The following is a 21,591-nucleotide window of genomic DNA, read 5'->3' as shown; positions in this document are numbered from 1 at the left end:
AACAGATTGGTAAAACTGAAGGATGTTTAAGAGAATAGGTTCAGCAACAGTTTTAACAAAATTCTCTCTCTTGGGTGACCATATCATATATGATAAAACTACAGGCATTGTAACTGCTACTGCAAGCAGCCTTCATCAGTTACCCTGCAACAGCAGTCAAAATTTCAGAAGTTTTTTCACATATGATATGGTCACAAACCACAAAGAATTTTATTGGATTGAAGACTATAGGTTTGCAAATCTCATACTATACAAACAGTCCCATATACCCTCCTTTCCCTGGATCCTTCTCTCTTCCTCAATAACTTTGGTATCTTTATCCACAGAAGGAACTCCTGGTTCTAAAAGACAGATATTTGATTTCTTTTCATTTGGCACCATTTGATACCAAAACCAGTTCTACACTCAGTCAATGTTTGTGAAACACTATTTATTCATTCATTCATTCATTCCATTCCTAGTGTTCTGTTGATCCAGTAAAGATGATTCTGTAATGAAGTACTGCCTCAAGAAAGCTACAATGATTTTTCTGCCAGACCTTGATAAGTTTTCAAATGGGTGCAAAGTTTGACAACTTGTTTTAAATAGTCATAAATGTAAAAATTGTGCATTTTAAATATGGAAAAACACAGCATCATATGAATGATATGACAAATTGGCAGCAGAAAAGCAAAATAAAAAATGCTGAACACAGTTTTCAAATGTTGCTTAAAGCAAATCTAGGGGCACTGCCCCAATTTAATTCTTTCAGCACTGCAAACATGAGTGAAATAGATATTAGTGCCACTGGGTATTGCGAAATAGTTGAATTCACTAAAATTGAAAGCTCCAGGGCCCGATGGCATCCCTATTAGAATCTGTACTGAATTTTCAGCTGAGTTTTGGCCATAATCGATCAAAGATCCCTCTAACAAAATCTGTGCCCAATAGTTGGAAGGAAGTGAAGATCACATCTATAAGAAGGGTAGCAGAAGTGACCCACAAAATTATCATCCAATCTCCTTGACATTGATTTATTGTAGAATCTTGGAACATATCCTGAGCTCAAAAATAACGACGTATATTGAACAGAATGACCTCCTCTATGCTAACCAGCATTGCTTCCAAAAACACCTGTCGTGTGAAACCCAACTCACACTTTTCTCACATGTTTTACTGAGGCAATCAGGTAGATGCAGTATTTCTTGATTTCTGCATTTGACTCATTATGACACCTATGCTAATTATGGTAAGTACAATTGTATGGGCTATTAAGTGGGATTTGTCACTAGACTTATTGCTTCTTGATAGGGAGGAAGCAGCATGTTTTCTTGGATGTAGACAAAAGCAAGCACTGTGACTACAGAGCAACAGCAGTGAGCAAATGAAATTGGTACTTTCCTCAACCAGCTAAGGACAAGTCTGCCACAATTAACATGTGCTTAAGCATTCAGAAGAGCATTGCAGAATGATATAAAGTACAATTAAATATTTAAATGTTGTCACAATACTGTGCCATGTGATGTAGAACCATACCCATGTTACACATTTTGAGTTGCATCATAGCCTGCTGATTAGTTTCCACAACAATCCACTTTTTATAAAGTTGCAAAAGTGCAAACTACTATAACACTGCAACTTTGGATTTAGATCCCTTTTTATGTAAAAACGTACTGTAGAGATTTTTATAGTGTTCCTCTTATTTGTCAAATTATTAAGTAAAAAATGATTTTTGTACTAAAATCTGTAAAATCTTAATAAATTAACTAGCCTTTACAAGTATGTTACAATGACAAAATTACAGCACTATGTTCACTGGGAGAAATGATGGAGCTGTACTGCATTTCAGAATAGTTATGTAACTTTACAGCAGAACAGAGACAGATCAGAGGTCGCATCCTACTCTGTTCCCTTAGAAAAATTCTTTAAGAGTTATTTAACTAATGATTTTATGGAACATACACGGCATGCAGTATTGCTCATAGAACATTTGTGAAGTAGTTAATCTTCAACAAACAAAAATACCTAAGATCTTGCAGTCAGAAAGGGTGCCACAGGCCCTTAAGGTGTTCTAATTACAGTTATTCTATTTTCTGTCTGGTGTGAAACAAAACTGACAGAATAAAAGGTCCAACACAGCAGTATATGGGAATTTATTCGATTGTCATCAGTTGCTCATGATGTATCTTGCAACACTTCAGGATGTGCAGTACTTCTCTCTGCAACCATATATGCTAAGCCTTGAATGGCATTGAAGACAACTGTCTTTTTCCATGTTTATCAGTTGAATAAGTTATTGGGCTTATTTCTGCAGATGTGAACTTTTGTGAACTGATAATTTACTGGAAGGCCTGCGTTTTAGTTTCAATGTTATTTTTTGTGTGCTATCTGTGTTATTGTAGAAAACCACGTGATACATGGTGTTGTGGCGTAGAGCGCCATAAATATCGATATTTGTTCTGTGCGTAAGTGTGCTATCTTGGAGGAGAGGGCTTTGGGCAGGATGTTGGATGCTAACGGCAGTTAGCCTCCAGACTTGTATCTGTGTAGAAGCTAAGTGTGAATAAATCTGTATCTGAGAGAATTCTAGTTGTTTACCTACAACTATTCCATATTACCTCACTGGTGACCCCGTTTTTGTGTAATACGCGTCCGAGTTACTGCCCGAAGGTTATTTACGTGCCTAACGCATCGGGTTTCTCCGCGATTGTGAGGGCCTTTGTTCAGTTCCAGACAATGGCCTTTCAGCATTCACCGACGCCCGGATTCCAGCAACATCTCTCCAGCACTCCTGCCGTCATAGTGGACATGCCGCAAGAATCTTCGGAATCCTTCAGCCAGAACATGCAGTGGAATTCATCGAGTGCTGCCAGTTTCTTCCAACCGCCAACGGTCGTGGACTCTGACTTTGTTAGCCTGGACCTTCCCACATGTTCTCCACAGAGTGTTGGTCGGAACATTCCTACTCCTGTGTCAAACACACAATTCAATACAGTTCGTGGCGTTGAGCGAAGTTTTGCTACTTTGGAAAATCCGGTAGTAAATTCAAACTCGAATCAGTTCCCGCCACGTGTGTATCCTTCCGCGCCGGCTAGTCAACAGGTGTTCAATGCTTGCCAAACAGCAAATATCACACCGAGTGTGCATCCTAGTGGACGTGTGTGGGATCCTTGTGTTGCTTCTAATCAAGTCAACAATTCTGTGCTGGACAGTAATTACTCCAACATCTACAACCAGCCCCACCACTCACGGTCAAGTGAATACTGTGTGCATAACGGACATTCACCGGCGTACTTAAGCACTTGTGGCTTCTCTCCAAGCTACCACGTCAATGAGAATGCACATTTTGACTACGATCCTCACACCGTTCGAGCGTCCGTCGCTTCTCAGATTAGATGGGTAGATCACATAACTCATGAGGTAGTATTGAATAGGATTGGGGAGAAGAGAAGTTTGTGGCACAACTTGACCAGAAGAAGGGATCGGTTGGTAGGACATGTTCTGAGGCATCAAGGGATCACCAATTTAGTATTGGAGGGCAGCGTGGAGGGCAAAAATCATAGTGGGAGACCAAGAGATGAATACACTAAGCAGATTCAGAAGGATGTAGGTTGCAGTAGGTACTGGGAGATGAAGAAGCTTGCACAGGATAGAGTGGCATGGAGAGCTGCATCAAACCAGTCTCAGGACTGAAGACCACCACCACAACAACAACAACAACAACAGAAACACCAATGCAACAGTAAAAGAAGTCCTAAATGGTCTTTCAGACCATGATGGCCAATTGCTAACTATCAATGGTATATGCCCACACAAGAAGGACAAAGTCTGTAAAAGGTCATTTAGGGTAATTAATAATGAAAATCTCATGATCTTCGACAGTTATCTTCAACTCATTGACTGGAGTCCAATTTATAGAGCACTGAAAGTCAATGACAAATTTAACCTATTTATAAATGAATATATGTGCCACTGTGAAGCTGTCGTCCCTCTCAGAACTGCAAAGAACAAGTACCAGAGCCATACCAGCAAACAGTGGCTCACAAAAGGAATAAAAACAACATATAGAACTAAAAGACTGCTTTATGTTTCTCTCAGAAATACAAATGATCCTGAAAGAAGAGCTCATTATAAAAGGTACTGCAAGATCTTAAATGAAGTTCTAATAAAGGCAAAAAGTGTGTTCATCAAATCAAAAATAGATAATTCTGGCAACAAAATAAAAACCATCTGGGATATTATTAAAAGAGAAACTGGTAGTTACTCAAACGATGCAGAAAATATTGAAGTTAGACATAATGGGAATATCATTGATAAAGGTGAAAATGTTGCAAAAATTTTCAACAAGCATTTTTTGACTGCAGTGGGTAAAATAGAGTGTAATGGTTCTATAAATGAGGCTCTGAATCTTTTACAAAGAAGTGGACTGAGTGCAACACCCCAGATTAGCATGCCCCCTGTCACTGTTGTAGAAATTAAGAAGATAATACGGACCATGAAAAACAAAAACTCAATAGGTATTGATGGTATTTCCATCAAAGTGTTGAAACACACACAAATTTTCATTTGTAAAGTCCTGTGCCACATCTTTAATGAATCGCTGAGACTTGGAATTGTGCCCAATAGACTTAAATATGCAGTGGTGAAACCATTGCACAAGAAGGGTAACCAATTATCACCCTATTTCACTCTTAACTTGTTTCTCCAAGATTCTCGAGAAACTTTTACACAGAAGGATTCTTGAACATATTAGTAAATACAATATTCTCAAGAAAAGTCAATTCAGTTTCCAGAAAAACATCTCAACAGACGATGCAATATATTCTTTCACTAATGCAATTCTTGAATCAAACAATAATAAAATGTCTCCAATTGGAATTTTTTGTGGCCTTTCTAAGGCGTTCGATTGTGTGAACCATGAGATTTTTCTGAGAAAGGCAGAATTTTATGGGTTAACTGGAGAAGCAGAGATGTGGCTTGCTTCCTATTTAAAGGACCGGAAAGAGAAAGTCATGGTAAACGACACTAATGGGGAACCAGTGTCCTCTTCTTGGGGCACAAACTGTGGAGTCCTACAGGGCTCTATTCTGGGTCCTCTACTTTTCCTTATTTTCATAAACGACCTTCCAATGTGTGTAAGGGCAAACACAAAATTTACTTTGTTTGCCGATGACACAATGATTCTGGTAGACAATTCAACTAATACTAATCTTGAGATCACTGTAAATGCAATTTTTCAGGAGACCTTTAACTGGTTTACCTCTAATGGACTATATCTAAATTTTGAAAAAACTCAATTGATTCAATTGCATGTTGTTGTTGTTGTTGTTGTTGTTGTGGTCTTCAGTCCTGAGACTGGCTTGATGCAGCTCTCCATGCTACTCTATCCTGTGCAAGCTTCTTCATCTCCCAGTACCTACTGCAACCTACATCCTTCTGAATCTGCTTAGTTTATTCATCTCTTGGTCTCCCTCTACGATTTTTACCCTCCACACTGCCCTCCAATACTAAATTGGTGATCCCTTGATGCCTCAGAACATGTCCTACCAACCGGTCCCTTCTTCTGGTCAAGTTGTGCCACAAACTTCTATTCTCCCCAATCCTTTTCAATACTTCCTCATTAGTTATGTGATCTACCCATCTAATCTTCAGCATTCTTCTGTAGCACCACATTTCGAAAGCTTCTATTCTCTTCTTGTCCAAACTATTTATCGTCCATGTTTCACTTCCATACATGGCTACACTCCATACAAATACTTTCAGAAATGACTTCCTGACACTTAAATCTATACTCGAGGTTAACAAATTTCTCTTCTTCAGAAATGCTTTCCTTGCCATTGCCAGTCTACATTTTATATCCTCTCTACTTTGACCATAATTCCCACTATATCTAACTTCAATCTATCCATTTCCCTTTTTAAATTTTCTAACCTACCTGCCCCATTAAGGGATCTGACATTCAATTCCATACAATCCAAAATATCGAAGGTGAGATTAATGTTAAACACAATGATGGGAATTTAGCAAGTGTGGAATCAACAAAGTTCCCGGGTCTACTTGTTAATAGCAATCTAAACTGGTCCTTACACATTCCTTACCTACATAAAAAAAACTAAGCTCAGCAATTTACGCTATTCGTGCGATTGCTTCCTTCAGTAACTTAAATACTTTGAAAGCTGCCTATTTTGGTTATTTTCATGCCCTGATGGCCTATGGAATTATATTCCGGGGAAACCAGCCAAAGGCAAACAAAATCCTCATAACCCAGAAAAAGAGTCATTAGGATTCTGTGTGGTGTCAATTACAAACATTCCTGCAGGAAACTCTTCCAGGAGCTGAGAATACTCACAACAGTATCTCAGTGCATTTTCTCTCTCATGTGTTTCTTGTGTAAAAACCATTCCCTTTTTGAAATGAACAGCATGTATCATAACTATGACACTAGGGTAAAAAATGATCTACATCTTGAACAAAAGAATCTAAGTATGGTGCAAAAAGGAGTACACTACTCTTTGATACAAATATTTAATGCTCTCCCTCAGGCAATAAAAATGTCAGTTATTGATCCACCTACTTTTAAAGATCAACTTAAACAGTATCTTCTAAGTAAATCCATTTACTCACTGGACGAATTTATGTATGAGAATATGTGAATTGATTTTGATCTATTGTAAGTCTGTTCAATGTAATTTGTAACTTTTTACAAAAAACAATTCTTGTAAACATTTTTTCTATGCAATATATTATTCATTGTACAACATATTATAATAAACAAATGTAAATAAATCTATGTAAATGACACGTTCTACACCCAAGCGATTATCGCTAATGGGTCTACAGAACACGAATGAAATAAATATGTGGCTAAGAATCCCACTTATCTCTTAAGCTTTTATTATCTTGCTGGAAATGCCATCAATTCCATGTGAGCTTTTATTCTTGAGAGAGTTTATCATCTTCCTAATTTCAGAAGGAGAGGTGAGTGGAATTTCGATTGTATCAAATTGTGTGGGTAAGGCCTATTCCATTAACTGCCTTGCTTCTTCTAATGAACATTTAGATCCTATTTTCTCTACAACATTTAAAATATGACTATCCAAAATGTTTTTGACTTCCAGCTTGTTGTTTGTCAAGTTTCCATTCGCTTGATGGTAATGCTGTCATCCTGTACTCTTGGTTGCCCTGTCTCCCTTGTAATAATATTCCACATTGTTTTGATTTTGTTATCAGAGATGTTAATCTCAGACACTATGCACATGCTTCTGGACTTTTTAATAACCTTTCTTACTGGAGCACAGTAGTTTTTATAATATTTGTCTGTTTCTGGGTCATTACTCTTTCTTGTTGTTAGATACAGTTCCCTTTTGTGGTTACAAAATATTTTTATTCCTTTAGTAAGCCAAGGTTTTTTGCATGGTTTCTTATAATTAGATTTAACTACTTTCTTGGGGAAACAGTTTTCAAATTCTCTTACAAGTGTGTCATGAAATTAGTTATATTTTAAATTAGAATAGGATTCATTGTACACCTCATCCCAGTCTAACTGCTGAAGATTTTCCCTGAAATTTCTAATTGTTGAGTCTTTAATTGAACGAACAACTTTGGAGGGCAGTTTTGAATTACTGAATGGAGATATGTAACTAGCTGAGCACCATGATCAGAAATGCCATTCTCAACAGGACAAGAATTTATGTTATAAAACTTATCTTGGTCTATAAAAGTGTTATCTATCAATGTGCTGCTGTCCTTTACTAAGCGAGTAGGAAAATTAATGAGAGATGTCAAATTGAAAGAACCGAGCAAGACTTCCAGGTCATTCTTCCTATTACACTCTTTCAGTGAATCAACATTGAAGTCTCCACAAATAACAATTTGCTTTCCCCCATCTGACAGATAGCGCAACAAGGCATCCAAGTTTTCCGTGAATAAATGAAAGTTTCCTGAAGGGGACCTATATACTGTTACAATTATAAAAGAGCCCTCCTTCAGTTTAGGTTGACAGGCACATGATTCTATATGTTGCTCTAGACAAAACTTTTTTTTCTATCTAAGCTTTTTACACAGTGATAACTTTTGACATATATGGCAACTCCTCCTCTCACGTTATTCTCTCTACTCATATGTGCTGCTTGTTTATAACCACTGATATTTACCTTTTCCATATCAGACACAATGTGATGCTCTGACAGGCATACTATATGTATTACATTATCAGATTCAATGTCATCTAAATAAACCAGGAGCTTATCAATAGCCTCGACAGGAACCAATCCAATGTCTAACAGAGTGGTCACCCTACGCAACTGATCCAACTCCATATTTAGCGGTTCAACTGGGGCTGATAATGCCACACAAAAGCAGGCACCAGCCCAACATTGGTAAGGGCTGTTGCAGAAGCTATTTTCACCAGGTCACACTCAATACTGTAGACCTGATCCCTATCAATACTGTTTCCCACTCCACCCACTATCATCACATGATCCTGCTTTGAGAAACCCTTGCACAAGGAACCTATATCCTCTTGACTTGCACTTGGCTTGAAAAAGTTTGTGACCTGGTATCTGTCACGTAATTTTTCCTGCAAAATCTGGCCCACACGTCTTCCATGGCTGCTACCTAGCAAGAGAACTTTCCTTTTACTTTCTACTAGTTGTAGTGACAGTTGTCCGTAGCACAGTCCAAGGTCTAGGTTTACTTGTAAGGTGACATTTTGGTTGTGGGTTGGTGAAACAGTATTGAATGTATCAATTAATCCTACTTGGCAAAATTATTACTTGTTCCATTTGTGTTCTATTAGTGTATGAGCTAACAGGAAAATGTGAGTATGCCTTGCTTTGATTTCACTTACCTTGTTTCTATGATCCTTACACAAAACATACTGACATTCACATTAAATGACTGTGGAAACAAGAACGTTTTTATATTGAAAAATTGCCTGTTAAGTCTCTAAGAGAACACTCTGGAAAGCATCTGAAAACTCCACTTTTGCCAGACATTTTATTTCTTACTTTTGGGGTGCTCAAGCACTTTTGGAAAATAATGACGCAGAGTAGTCATGATAGGCTACGTATCAATGATAAGGTTCAACATTTCATACAAATATCCAAGATGACAACCATCGAACATTGTGTCAGTGATTTTATTGGAATGGTTAAAGCTATGTTGCAAGTTCCTCCGCAAGTGACAACTTCACCATTATTAAAGCAGTGAGATTAGTTATCAAAAGTAATATAATGCGATGGTTGGCTGGGGATTAAGGGGCTAAACAGCGAGGTCACTATTCCCCTAGCCAAGAGATAGTTCATTTATAATTAGTGGCATCTACCAGAAATTTCAGTGAATTGTGAAAGTATGTGGAAATCGTAAAATCAGGCACTGAAAGCAATATTGCTGTCAGTGATTAGAAATCATTTAAGCAGAATTAAAAGTATATGCTTCAGGCTGATACGCAGATCAGGAAACAGATGAGGGTGCCCCATGACTTGTGAGTGGTGACAGAAACCCCACCTACATCCGAGACCCACCAAACTGATTAAGGGTTAAGACAATTACAGAGTAAAGAATGATTTGTAGCACGAATATTCATAATAGTAAAAGTGAAAACACTGAAAATGTAATGGCATTAGTTGGACCAACAATAATAAACTAAGGTGAGAGAAATAATTAGCTCAGTAGTTGAGTGGGGTGAGATGAGCATCACAGGTACCTGCGTGCAGTGGGGCTATTCCTCTCACAGCCATCTCACCCCTGATTCATTCTAGTCAATGTGTTAAAAATGGAATATAAAATAAAACTTTGGGCTAATTTTTTATAACTCATGTGGAGGCAACACAGGATCACATTGATGAAAATGTTGCATGTAGACTGGGCTTTTGCAGCATGTTTCACTTTATTGTGAAAGGTCATAGATGTTGCTGTCTACAAGAAGATAATGAACTGCAGAGAAGATTATTATTATTATTGCACATAAATACATGAAAAGATCAATTACTGTTCAATTACAGTATTAGCTGAAACAATAACAACCATATAATACCCAGGACTAACCATCCAATCTGATCCAAAGTAAGAAGATTAAATGAGTGAGTGTAATTCATCCGTCAAAGTAGTGCAGGGCTATATTTTGACACATGGAACATGTGCAACTGCACAAGGCAGCAAAATTTTGGGGTGGAAAAATGTTGCCATTGAAAAATTATTTTTTAAGTGTAATTTTGATGTACACTGCATCAGTCTCCTGGCATTTGTGCTGTATAACCTATATTCAGGTATGTGCTTGCACATGTTATACAAGATACACTGTAAATCATACTTAAAGTGGTACAGTATATGCTTCATAAATTACGGCCGTCACAATTAGGCTAAAAGCATTTAGCCATGAATCTGACTTGTATAAACTTAACGAAGGACAAAAGTAAGTTACCTTTTTACATAAGCGTTAAATTACATGGTCGAGTGGTGGGTTTCTTTACATAAGGATGCTAGGTCAGGTGGTAGGTTTGTTTACGTAAGAACAATGGGCCATTTATGCCAGAACACCCTTTGCTTCACTATTGACAAGCTGCCCAGCCCTTACTCTCTGAATAAGTGATTTTTCTAGGATGAGTAGATACAGTTGCACATGATTTATGTTTGTGTTTCTTTTATCCAATAGAAACTCACATTCATCCAATACATATTTTGCATCTGTTTGCACATGTACGTATTATTTTGTCCTTATTCCATGTATTTTAGCAGTGAAGATACGGGAAGGATAATATGAGCAACCTTTAACTAAGATGGTATAAAATAAGAGCTTTGCAAGCATAAATGTCATTTTTGTTATTAATCTTCAGAAATCAGTCTTTCAGCAAAGATGTGTTTCCAAAGAGGTTGAATATCTCTCAAGGTTAGATCTCTGTTTAAAAAGGAGATCCACACAAGGTAGAAAATTATATACCAATATCCCTTCTCCAATCATTTCCCAAAATTCTAGAGAAATTAATGAAAACAGACTCATAAATTACTTAGGTGCTTATTAACTTCTGAACTGCAATCAACATGGCTTTCGCTCGGGCCACAGCACAGAATCAGCTATCTGTACCTATACTGAAGAGATTGTCAAGAATCTTGAGACTAAAAAATGTGTAGTGGGAATTTACTTAGTTCTATCTAAAGCTTTCGATACAGTAAATCACCAAATTCTGTTAAACAAGATGGAGGTGTAAGGGGAGATGTGAGGCAATGGTTTGAATCTTACCTTCAAGATAGAACTCAGTTGGTAGAAATCATCACAGAACACAAAAATCAGAAAATCAAGTGGGTTTCAGATGCAAAGAAATCGGAAATAGGCGTCCCACAGGGCAGTGTTCTTGGTCCCTAATTATTCTCGCTGTTATAAATGACATAAAAAAATCCAAGTATTTCTACCAAAATAATGTTGTTCACAGATGACATGAAAATAATTATAAATGATGATAAAAAATGGTTAACCACCACAACTGATAGTCCTGAAATATATACAACAATGGTTTAATGCCAAAGAGTTAACACTTAATCTAAGTAAAACAAATTATATACAGTATGGCGAAGCAACCCAAGATATAGACCTCTAGTTAAAACTAATTGATAAGGAGATAGAGAGTATGCAATCCACAAAGTTTTTGGGCATGCTCATTGATCAAAACTTAAGCTGGAAAGACCATCTCAAGTATGTATCCCACAGGCTCAATTTGGCATTTTTTGCATTGAAGATACTATCTAGAGTATGCAGCACAGACTGTACTAGACTAGTGCATTTTGCTTACTTTCAGTCCATCATGTCTTACAGCATGGTAAAACTAAATCAATCTTAATAGATATCTTCAAATTCCATAAAAGAGCTACTGGTATACGAATCACAATACACAATTCTCCAAGAACTCATTGTAGGCCTCTTTTCAAACAACTATAAATACTCACAATACCATCACTGTATATATTTAAAAGCATTCTACGTACAAGAGCACATATGAAAAATCTACGTACAAACGAGGACTGCCATAATTAGAATGCTAGAAGTTGTACGAATTCGTTTGTAGAAAGGGTAAGGACAACACAAACCCAAAAACATGTAAGTTATTTTGGAATAAAACTTTACAATGCTCTGCCAGTGTACATAAAGGAAATAATAGACGAAGTAAAATTTAAGACTGAGCTTAAAAATTACCTTTTAAGCAAACCTTTCTATGACATAGATGAGTACTTTGATTGTGCGTAAATTTATTGCCAAAAATTTAGATTTATTTGCCTAAATTGTGCTTTTAAAAATGCCTTGAAAGTGATATTCCATTATTATGTTCATAGTACTTGTACTTTTATGATAACTTTGTTGTGGCAATTCCTACATCATGTAAGTGATTTAAAAGAAGATAGTGAAATGAAATGAACTGGATAATGGGTAGCTCGCTAACTCGCAAGTTAGCTTGTTGTCAGAGAATCAGGTTGGACGTGCCAAAGAGAATCAGACACTTCGAAGTTAAAATGCATCATGGTCCCGCAGAGAACGTATTATTTGACTAAAAAAGGTTTTACTCGTTGCTGTTGGCCAGTTTCAACCAAATGGTCATTACCATTTCGACCTACGGGAATAACTGAAAACGAATTTGCGTTATTTGTTCCATACGCCAATACATATGAGCAAAGCAACCTAATCTCTGTCAAAGTGAGATCAGTTGGGTACTCGATGAAGCCAGACATACCTCAGCATTTTATTTTTATTTATTTATTTATTTGGGTTGGGTACATGCTGTCTGCTGTTAGTTTATGCAGTGTGGTGGTGGTGATTAGTGTTCAACGCCCGTCGACAACGAGGTCATTAGAGACGGAGCGCAAGCTCGGGGTATGGAAGGATTGGGAAGGAAATCGGCCGTGCCCTTTCAAAGGAATCATCCCGGCACGTGCCTGAAACGATTTAGGGAAATCACGGAAAACCTAAATCAGGATGGCTGGGGACGGGATTGAACCGTCGTCCTCCCGAATGCGAGTCCAGTGTGCTAACCACTGCGCCACCTCGCTCGGTTTTATGCAGTGTGAATGAGAACTCTGCCAACAACATTTCAGAAGTTGTTAATGGATATTTTCTGAATAACACTGCAAATGGCGACGGTATGCACTGTGTGTCACGTTTGAAAATACACTGACGGGGAAAAAATATCGCAACACCAAGAAATAGTTGTCCAACATAAACGAAAATTGGTAGGTGTGTTTCGACATTAAAATTTCGTGCCAATACGCTAGGAACGCCTATGCGGATGCAAATCGGTTTTGCTTCAAATACACGCTGTAACGGTCGTGAACATTAGTCGCCTTTGAGATTGGACATGGTGATATGATGTGTCAAAAATGCTTTTAAGGCGACAAAGACGCCATTATGAACATCTCACTGAGTTTGAACAAGATCTGTACTAGGGCTACATGAAGCTGGGTGTTTCTTCTGCGATACTACAGAAAGACTTGGCAGCAATGTGGCCACTGTACCCGATTGCTAGCAGCGGTGGTCTCGAAAATGCAAGGTCGTAAGAAGACGTGTTTCGCAAGGCCAAATGGCACTACCGAGAGGGAAAACCATCGTGTTCGGCGTACGGCTCTGGCGCATCGTAGCTGAATGGCAGAAACAATTTGGGCAGCAGTTGGCACCACAAGGGCATAAAGAACGGTTAGAAACCGTTTACTCGAGCCAGAGCGTGCATTCCACTGACCCCAGACCACCACCATTTGCGACTGCAGTGGTGTTTAGCCAGAGCCCATACACGAAAACAGAGTGGAGGTCTATTGTTTTTTCGAATGAAAGGTGGTTCTGCCTCGGTGCCAGTGATGGCTGTGTGTTGGTTAGAAGGTGGCCAGCTAAGGGCCTGAACCCCATCTGTCTGTTGGGTGGTCACACTGGATATTCACCTGTAGCTATGGTGTGGGGTGGAATTTCACATGACAGCGGGAGCACTCTCGCGGTTATCCCATGCATCCTGACTGCAAATTTGTGCCTCAGTCTGGTGATTCGATCTGTAGTGCAGCCGTTCTTGAACAGCGTTCCAGAGGATGTTTTCAAACAGCATTACGCTCGCCCACATGCCGCTGTTGTGACACAACATGATCTTCAAAGTGTCGGCATGTTGCCTTGGCGTGCTCGATCACCGGATGTGTCTGCAATCGAGCGCATACGGGGCATCTTCGGACGACAACTCCAGCATCATCCACGAACAGCATTAACCGTCACTGTACTGACTACGTTCATCAGGTGTGGATCTCAATGCAACAAACTGATATGCGGCACATGTACAACACAATGCATGCACGTTTGCATGCTTACATTTAATATTCTGGCGGTTACACTGCTTATTAATGTACCCGCTGTTCACATTTGCAATGGCTTACCTCGAACTTACATTAATCTGTGATCTTAAATGTGTGACCTACACAAAATAATTTCCGTAATTTCTTTACCCTACATTAATTATTTTTTGAAGTGGCGATTTTATTTTCCCGTCAGTGTACTTGTGCCATTACTCATGGTGCCTGCTGTTGACAACAGCAGTAGAGTCCAATTTACTCTTTGACCTCACGACTGCATTCTGTACTCGTTGGTTGTGTCTCTTTTTGGATGAGTTAGCTGTTAACAATGGTACATAGCATTACGGATTGTTGTACTGGTGGAGTATTTACCGAAATGCACCTTACGTGTGGTCCATTAAATGTAACAGAAGAGAGTAATAACGGCGCTGAAATGTTCGTCCGTCGACGGCAACCCAATTAACACTTCTTTTGCATCTGTTTGAGAATTGTTGTATTACTCTGTGTTTTGCGTAGTATTATAGACCTTCTCACTGTTGTGAAAGTATTTTCCCACAAATAAAGGTACCTGGGGTGACAAACTGAATAAATCGTAATTACATCATTACTCTGTAACGAGCCACCAGAGACCGCGTGTCCCTTGTACCAAGATACTCAGAAAATATCGCTGAAGAACCTCCGAAATTTTCTCCATGGTGGTCTGGTTCACCCTGTATGTGGTCATATGTACATGACGCTTGATAATGACAATGTGGTCGAAACTGGCCTATATTTACGAATAAAACATTTGATTGAAATATGGCAGCTCCAGTGGAACTGTGGCATTTTTAAGTGATATCTTAAGTCTGTGGGCGAAAGTATTAAGAAAATTTAGAAGTACACATACTTGATTCCTTGGCGCCTTTTCTGAATGAGTCGTACAGGGTCCGGACGTCCTCATCTAAGAAGCTGACGAACTTGCCCTCCTTGCTCTCCTTGTAGAATTTGGACACACGTATCAGCTCAGGACCCTGTAGACAAAAGAGAGAGTGTTTGACATAATGTTCAAGAGTCACTCACGAGGAGTGCCTGTTGTACGATTTTTAAAACGTGTGAACTTTAACTAAATAATCCCATTTCTCGCTTGGCGAGTGTGTTCACACATCATATTTAACATGAAAGCTGTTTTCACACCATTCAGTGCTTCATTATGCTTTTGCTCTGGTGAGCACCAAAATGTGCTGGCTCGGCAAATCTCTGGCACGAAGGCTGTTAGGGGGATAATCTATCGTCAGAACTTGGTCAACAGGAGGAGGTAAGGGGAGAGGAGGTGATGACGTAGAGTTCCAAATCACCTAGTCTTCTCGTAGTGCGTCTTTGAGTGAAGCAAGAAGTCTTTTTCCATGAACTCGTCTGACGATTTGGTAACATCCACTGGTCGGAGCAAGGTAACAGAAAACTGTCTTCTCTAACACATCATCTAACACAGAAAAACAGAATTTTCGCGTTACTGACGCAGTTTGTTGGTAAAGGTATAATATTTTTTTCTTTTATTTATTTGTATTTCACGAGAACAGGAAGGTTCCCATAAAGAATTACCGCTCTGAAGCGGAGTGTGCCCTGATTTGGAGCTTTCTGGTAGCTTAAAAATATGTGCTGGACCGGGACGCAAGCCTGGGACTTCTGCTTTTCATGGGAAAGTACTTAACCAGCTGTCCGAGCACTCATGTGAGACAGTATTGTTAGCATCTGGAAGGGTTTCAAAGGGTCCTCATCGTGGGTCTCCATTTTGCCGTCCGGCCGAATCGTGAAATATCCAGATTAGTGGTGATCTGATGTTGGATTGCACGGGGACGTGAGGGCAGGCAAACTCGTCGCCAAGATTCCAGTTGTGCACTTCTGATCATCACAAGGGAGAATCGCCAAATCGTACAAAAAAAATAAAAAAAACAAAAAAAAAATAAAAGCATCCTAACACTTTTAAATCTGAGACTGTCATCCAAGAATTAGTAATTGACTTCCGCAACATTGTGTGTCATACCATGCCGTTGGTGGAGACTAACAGCAGGCATAATAGGGCATTACCGTCCCATGTGTAGCATGGCGTTAACACCATGACATCACAAGGGACTGCTGATGAATGGTGATTCATTGTGTTCAGCGATGAAATGCAGTCCTTCACTACCCTGGACGACCATTGTCGGCGAGTTTGGTGGCTACCCGGGACAAGATTCCAGTCCTCTAAAGTTCTGGAGAGGCACAGGGGTGTTACTAACGCCATCGTGCTGTACACCGAGAGCTTCATCAGCAACAAAATTTTGGTATTTAACGTTTACACATGCTGAACAAGGAATGCTCGCAAGAGAAGCCACCAAGCAACCAACTCCTGGGATCATGATGTGAGAGCCATTGGGCACCATTTCAGATCACAGCTGGTGGTGACGGGGGGGGGGGGGGGGGAACTCTGACGGCATAACAGTGCGTCATGGGAGATCCCCCATCCTCATGCGTTACCTCTCATGTGACAGTATCGTGGTGCTGTTTTTCAGCAGAACAATGCTCATCTATCATAGCATGCGTGACGTTGAAGTACTCCCGTGGCCAGCAGGATCCCCAGATCTGCCCCCAATAGTGCATGTGTGAGACCCACTTGTACATCATCTAGGCGCTACAGTCTGGAACCGCGCGACCGCTACGGTCGCGGGTTCGAATCCTGCCTCGGGCATGGATGTGTGTGATGTCCTTAGGTTAGTTAGGTTTAAGTAGCTCTAAGTTCTAGGGGACTGATGACCTCAGAAGTTGAGTCCCATAGTGCTCAGAGCCATTTGAACCATTTTTTTTGTACATCATCTCCGTCCCATTAGCAACTATGGGACGGAGATGACGTCAAGTACTAGTCGCAAAACTTGTGGGCCAGCTTGCCTGGAGAGAGGATAGAACGGCTTCATGTCACTCATCACAAACGAATCAGTGCATCGATGCAGGCCAGAAAGGGTATAACGCCATACTGCATACTCTCTCAACCAGTGAAGCTACTCTCCTCCCCTTCTGGGTGTTCAACTTTTTTTATGTGGCAGTGTATTATTCTAGAACTTTGTTTCCCTATTTGGGTAGTACTCTGTATAATCCTATTGTCATCTGTGGATAGCGTGGTACGATGTTCTCAAGTCAAAGTAGACAGTTTATTCCGGTTCGTTTATGCCATCTATTTGTAGCATACTATTTGTATCATGGGGATCTGTATGTATCATGCTGACATAAGAAATTTAAATACTACGAGGAGTTCTACATAATTTGAAGCTTCTGGACGCTGACTAGCAGGACTCGAGTGGATACAACATAATCCCGTAGAATAAACTGAGCGTGTATCAGAATGAGGAGAAGTAATTTCCGAAGAAGTTTTGCCAGGAGGTATTGAAATTACGAGATATTAACCAAGCGAGTTATTTGAGAAACATAAACAGTGGAACCTCACACAGCGAGCATAATTCGTTCCTGGTTCAAATGGCTCTGAGCACTATGGGACTTAACTTCTGAGGTCATCAGTCCCCTAGAACTTAAAACTACTTAAAACTACTTAAACCTAACTAACCTAAGGAAATCACACACATCAATGCCCGAGGCAGGATTTGAACCTGCGACCGTAGCGGTCGCGCGGCTCCAGACTGAAGCACCTAGAACCGCTCGTACACCCCGGCTGGCAATTCGTTCCTGAATCTTACTTTTAGTGTGAAACATTCGTTAAGCGAATCCATTTATCCCATATAAGTTCATGTAACATACGATAATGTGTTCCAAGCAGAGAAACTACTAAATGTTTTGCCTTATTTATGCCATTTATTCAAAGAAAATTATACATGAATTATTATGTGCTTTATTATTCGCGATACATAACTAATTCTTTTTTACTAGGAAGCTATCTGTAGTCATTTGTTTCTGCCAACACTTCAACACTTGGATAAAATGCGACACAGCAATATCGTCAAATAAATTTGCAGCGCGCGTAACCACTGCTTTATTGGGATGGTGATTTTCAATGTACAATGCAAAGAATTCCCGGGCTTTAAGCATTTCTCTTATTGCGCCAGAAGATAGGTGCTTTGCTGTTACCGCCTCCTCTGAAGAACTCTTCCACACTTCCTGCTGTGAAGCACACTACAACTCCATAAGCTCTTTGGTGGTCATTTCTTAGCTGTAATTTTCCACAAGCTCATCGATATCATTGTTATCCACTTCTGGTTCCCTGCTCTTGGCCAAAAACACAACCCCGTTGACTATAGGCTCCACAGGTACTGTCTCAAATGCCTCAGAATCACATCCGACAACGGACTCCGGCCAAAGCTGCTTCCACGCAGAAGTGAGAGTTCTCTTGGTTACGCCTATTCGACCACCTTGACGCAGACAACGATGTTGAAGTGATATTTCTAAACCTCTCTCAGAGTGAGATTGGTAGCTTCAGTCAACTCAAAGCAATGCTCAAAGAGTGCTTTAGTGTAGAGCTTATAAAACACTAATACGACCTATTCTTGAGTATTGTTCGAGCGTTTGGGATCCGTATCAGGTCGGATTGAGGGATTACATAGAAGCAATTCAGAGGCGGGCTGCTAGATTTGTTACTGGTAGGATTGATCATCACCCGAGTGTTACGGAAATGCTTCAGGAACTCGGGTGGGAGTCTCTAGAGGAAAGGAGGCGTTCTTTTCGTGAATCGCTACTGAGGAAATTTAGAGAACCAGCATTTGAGGCTGACTGCAGTACAATTTTACTGCCGCCAACTTATATTTCGCGGAAAGACCACAAAGATAAGATGAGAGAGATTAGGACTCGTACAGAGGCATATAGGCAGTCATTTTTCCCTCGTTCTGTTTGGGAGGGGAACAGGGAGAGAAGATGCTAGTTGTGGTACGAGGTACCCTCCGCCACGCGCCGTATGGTGGATTGCGGAGTATGTATGTAGATTTAGATGTAGAAATAATCTGCTGATTCACAGGCAGGAGTAACAGTGATGTTGGGAGGCAGAAATTGCATCTTGATGAACTGAAATTCTTCAAGGAGAAATCGCCGCTCGCATTGGCGCAGAATAGCAAGCAGTGTGAGACGGTCTTTCATTGGCTTGTGACCGGGCAATGCATTCTCCTCTGCTGTTACAAAGCCACGCTTCGGCATCTTTTTCCAGAACAGACCCGTCTCGTCACAATTAAAAACTAGTTACAGATGAAGTTCTCTGCTTTTGTGTCGAAGCTGGCTGCTTCACCATGCCTCATAACGCAGTGGATGCTGGTTTCTCTCTTAAACTTCTCGAACCACCTATGGCTTCCCTTAAACACTTCTTTGGACGATGATCCTTGCGCCTTCTTAACGTTGTTGTTGTGGTCTTCAGTCCTGAGACTGGTTTGATGCAGCTCTCCATGCTAATCTATCCTGTGCAAGCTCCTTCATCTCCCAGTACCTACTGCAACCTACATCCTTCTGAATCTGCTTAGTTTATTCATCTCTTGGTCTCCCTCTACGATTTTTACCCTCCAATGCTAAATTTGTGATCCCTTGATGCCTCAGGACATGTCCTACCAACCGATCCCTTCTTCTAGTCAAGTTGTGCCACAAACTTCTCTTCTCCCCAATCCTATTCAATACCTCCTCATTATTTACATGATCTACCCACCTAATCTTCAACATTCTTCTGTAGCACCACATTTCGAAAGCTTCTATTCTCTTCTTGTCCAAACTATTTATTGTCCATGTTTCACATCCATACATGGCTACACTCCATACAAATACTTTCAGAAACGACTTCCTGACACTTAAATCTATACTCGAGGTTAACAAATTTCTCTTCTTCAGAAACGCTTCATTGCCATTGCCAGTCTACATTTTATATCCTCTCTACTTCAACCATCATCAGTTATTTTGCTCCCCAAATAGCAAAACTCCTTTACTACTTCAAGTGTCTCATTTCCTAATCTAATACCCTCAACATCACCCGACTTAATTCGACTACATTCCATTATCCTCGTTTCGCTTTTGTTGATGTTCATCTTATATCCTCCTTTCAAGACACTGTCTATTCCGTTCAACTGCTCTTCCAGGTCCTTTGCTGTCTCTGACAGAATAACAATGTCATCGGCGAACCTCAAAGTTTTTATTTCTTCTCCATGGATTTTAATACCTACTCCAAATTTTTCTTTGTTTCCTTTACTGCTTGCTCAATATAGAGATTGAATAACATCGGGGAGAGGGTACAACCCTGTCTCACTCCCTTTCCAACCACTGCTTCCCTTTCATGTCCCTCGACTCTTATAACTGTCATCTGGTTTCTGTACAAATTGTAAATAGCCTTTCGCTCCCTGTATTTTACCCCTGCCACCTTTAGAATTTGAAAGAGAGTATTCCAGTCAACATTGTCAAAAGCTTTCTCTAAGTCTACAAACGCTAGAAACGTAGGTTTGCCTTTTCTTAATCTTTCTTCTAAGATAAGTCGTCAGGTTAGTATTGCCTCACGTGTTCCAACATTTCTACGGAATCCAAACTGATCTTCCCCGAGGTCGGCTTCTGCTAGTTTTTCCATTCGTCTGCAAATAATTCGCGTTAGTATTTTGCAGCCGTGACTTATTAAACTGATAGTTCGGTAATTTTCGCATCTGTCAACACCTGCTTTCTTTGCGATTGGAATTATTATATTCTTCTTGAAGTCTGAGGGTACGAGATTGGCTAAAATCGTTCTGTCCTTCTCACAAATGATGTTCTCCTTCATAGTGTTGCCTTGCAATTGCTTTTCATTTATCCACAAAGAGCAACCTTTCGACATCGTCCAGAATACTAAACCGTTATTTAGATACTTTGAAGCATCTATCTCCTTAATCTTGACCTTGTTCTTGAGGATAGTGCAAACAGTTTATGTAAACCGACAGTATGTGTATTCTAAATCAGCAACGCTCACATCACGTTCGCGTTTTTCAGTGACTTAACGTTTCATTTCTAAGATCATTTTCTTTCTCTTATGGTCGTTTTCTTGCAGCTCTCTCTTCGCGGACATTTCTACGAAGGTTATTACAATTTGCACACAAAAAAACACTGTGTGATCACAAGCTTCACTAAGATGGTAGCAGAAAGAGCGCTAAGCCCAGATTGCAGTACGTACTAAAGACATTGTTCATCTGCCGCTGCCGCCGATGAAACATGTTCATATTGTTGAAGGTTTCCCCCTCCGCTACTGACGGCTTACGACGTCATGTTACATCGTCGTCACTCGTTATGCGAAACATCACTGGTTAAGCGAGTCATTTGTTTTTGGTTCGCTATGCAAATTGGGCGTTGTGGGATGTCCTA

The 21,591-nt window shown here is 40.0% G+C and overlaps 1 protein-coding gene across 2 annotated transcripts in view; it reads right to left on the bottom strand.

Annotated features, from left to right (window-relative positions):
• LOC124595900 (long-chain-fatty-acid--CoA ligase 1) overlaps positions 1 to 21,591 on the bottom strand; it is a 262,999-nt gene that overhangs the window by 57,463 nt on the left and 183,945 nt on the right. For both annotated transcript variants that reach the window (XM_047134808.1, XM_047134809.1), the window contains one exon: positions 15,173 to 15,296. In XM_047134808.1, the coding sequence (XP_046990764.1) occupies positions 15,173 to 15,296 (124 nt within the window). The remainder of the gene's footprint in view (positions 1 to 15,172; positions 15,297 to 21,591) is intronic.

This window comes from Schistocerca americana, chromosome 2 (assembly GCF_021461395.2).
Source record: "Schistocerca americana isolate TAMUIC-IGC-003095 chromosome 2, iqSchAmer2.1, whole genome shotgun sequence".
Classification (NCBI taxonomy): Eukaryota; Metazoa; Arthropoda; class Insecta; order Orthoptera; family Acrididae; genus Schistocerca; species Schistocerca americana.
Note: the sequence above shows the minus strand (reverse complement) of the source record. Positions and strands in the feature narration are given on the sequence as shown.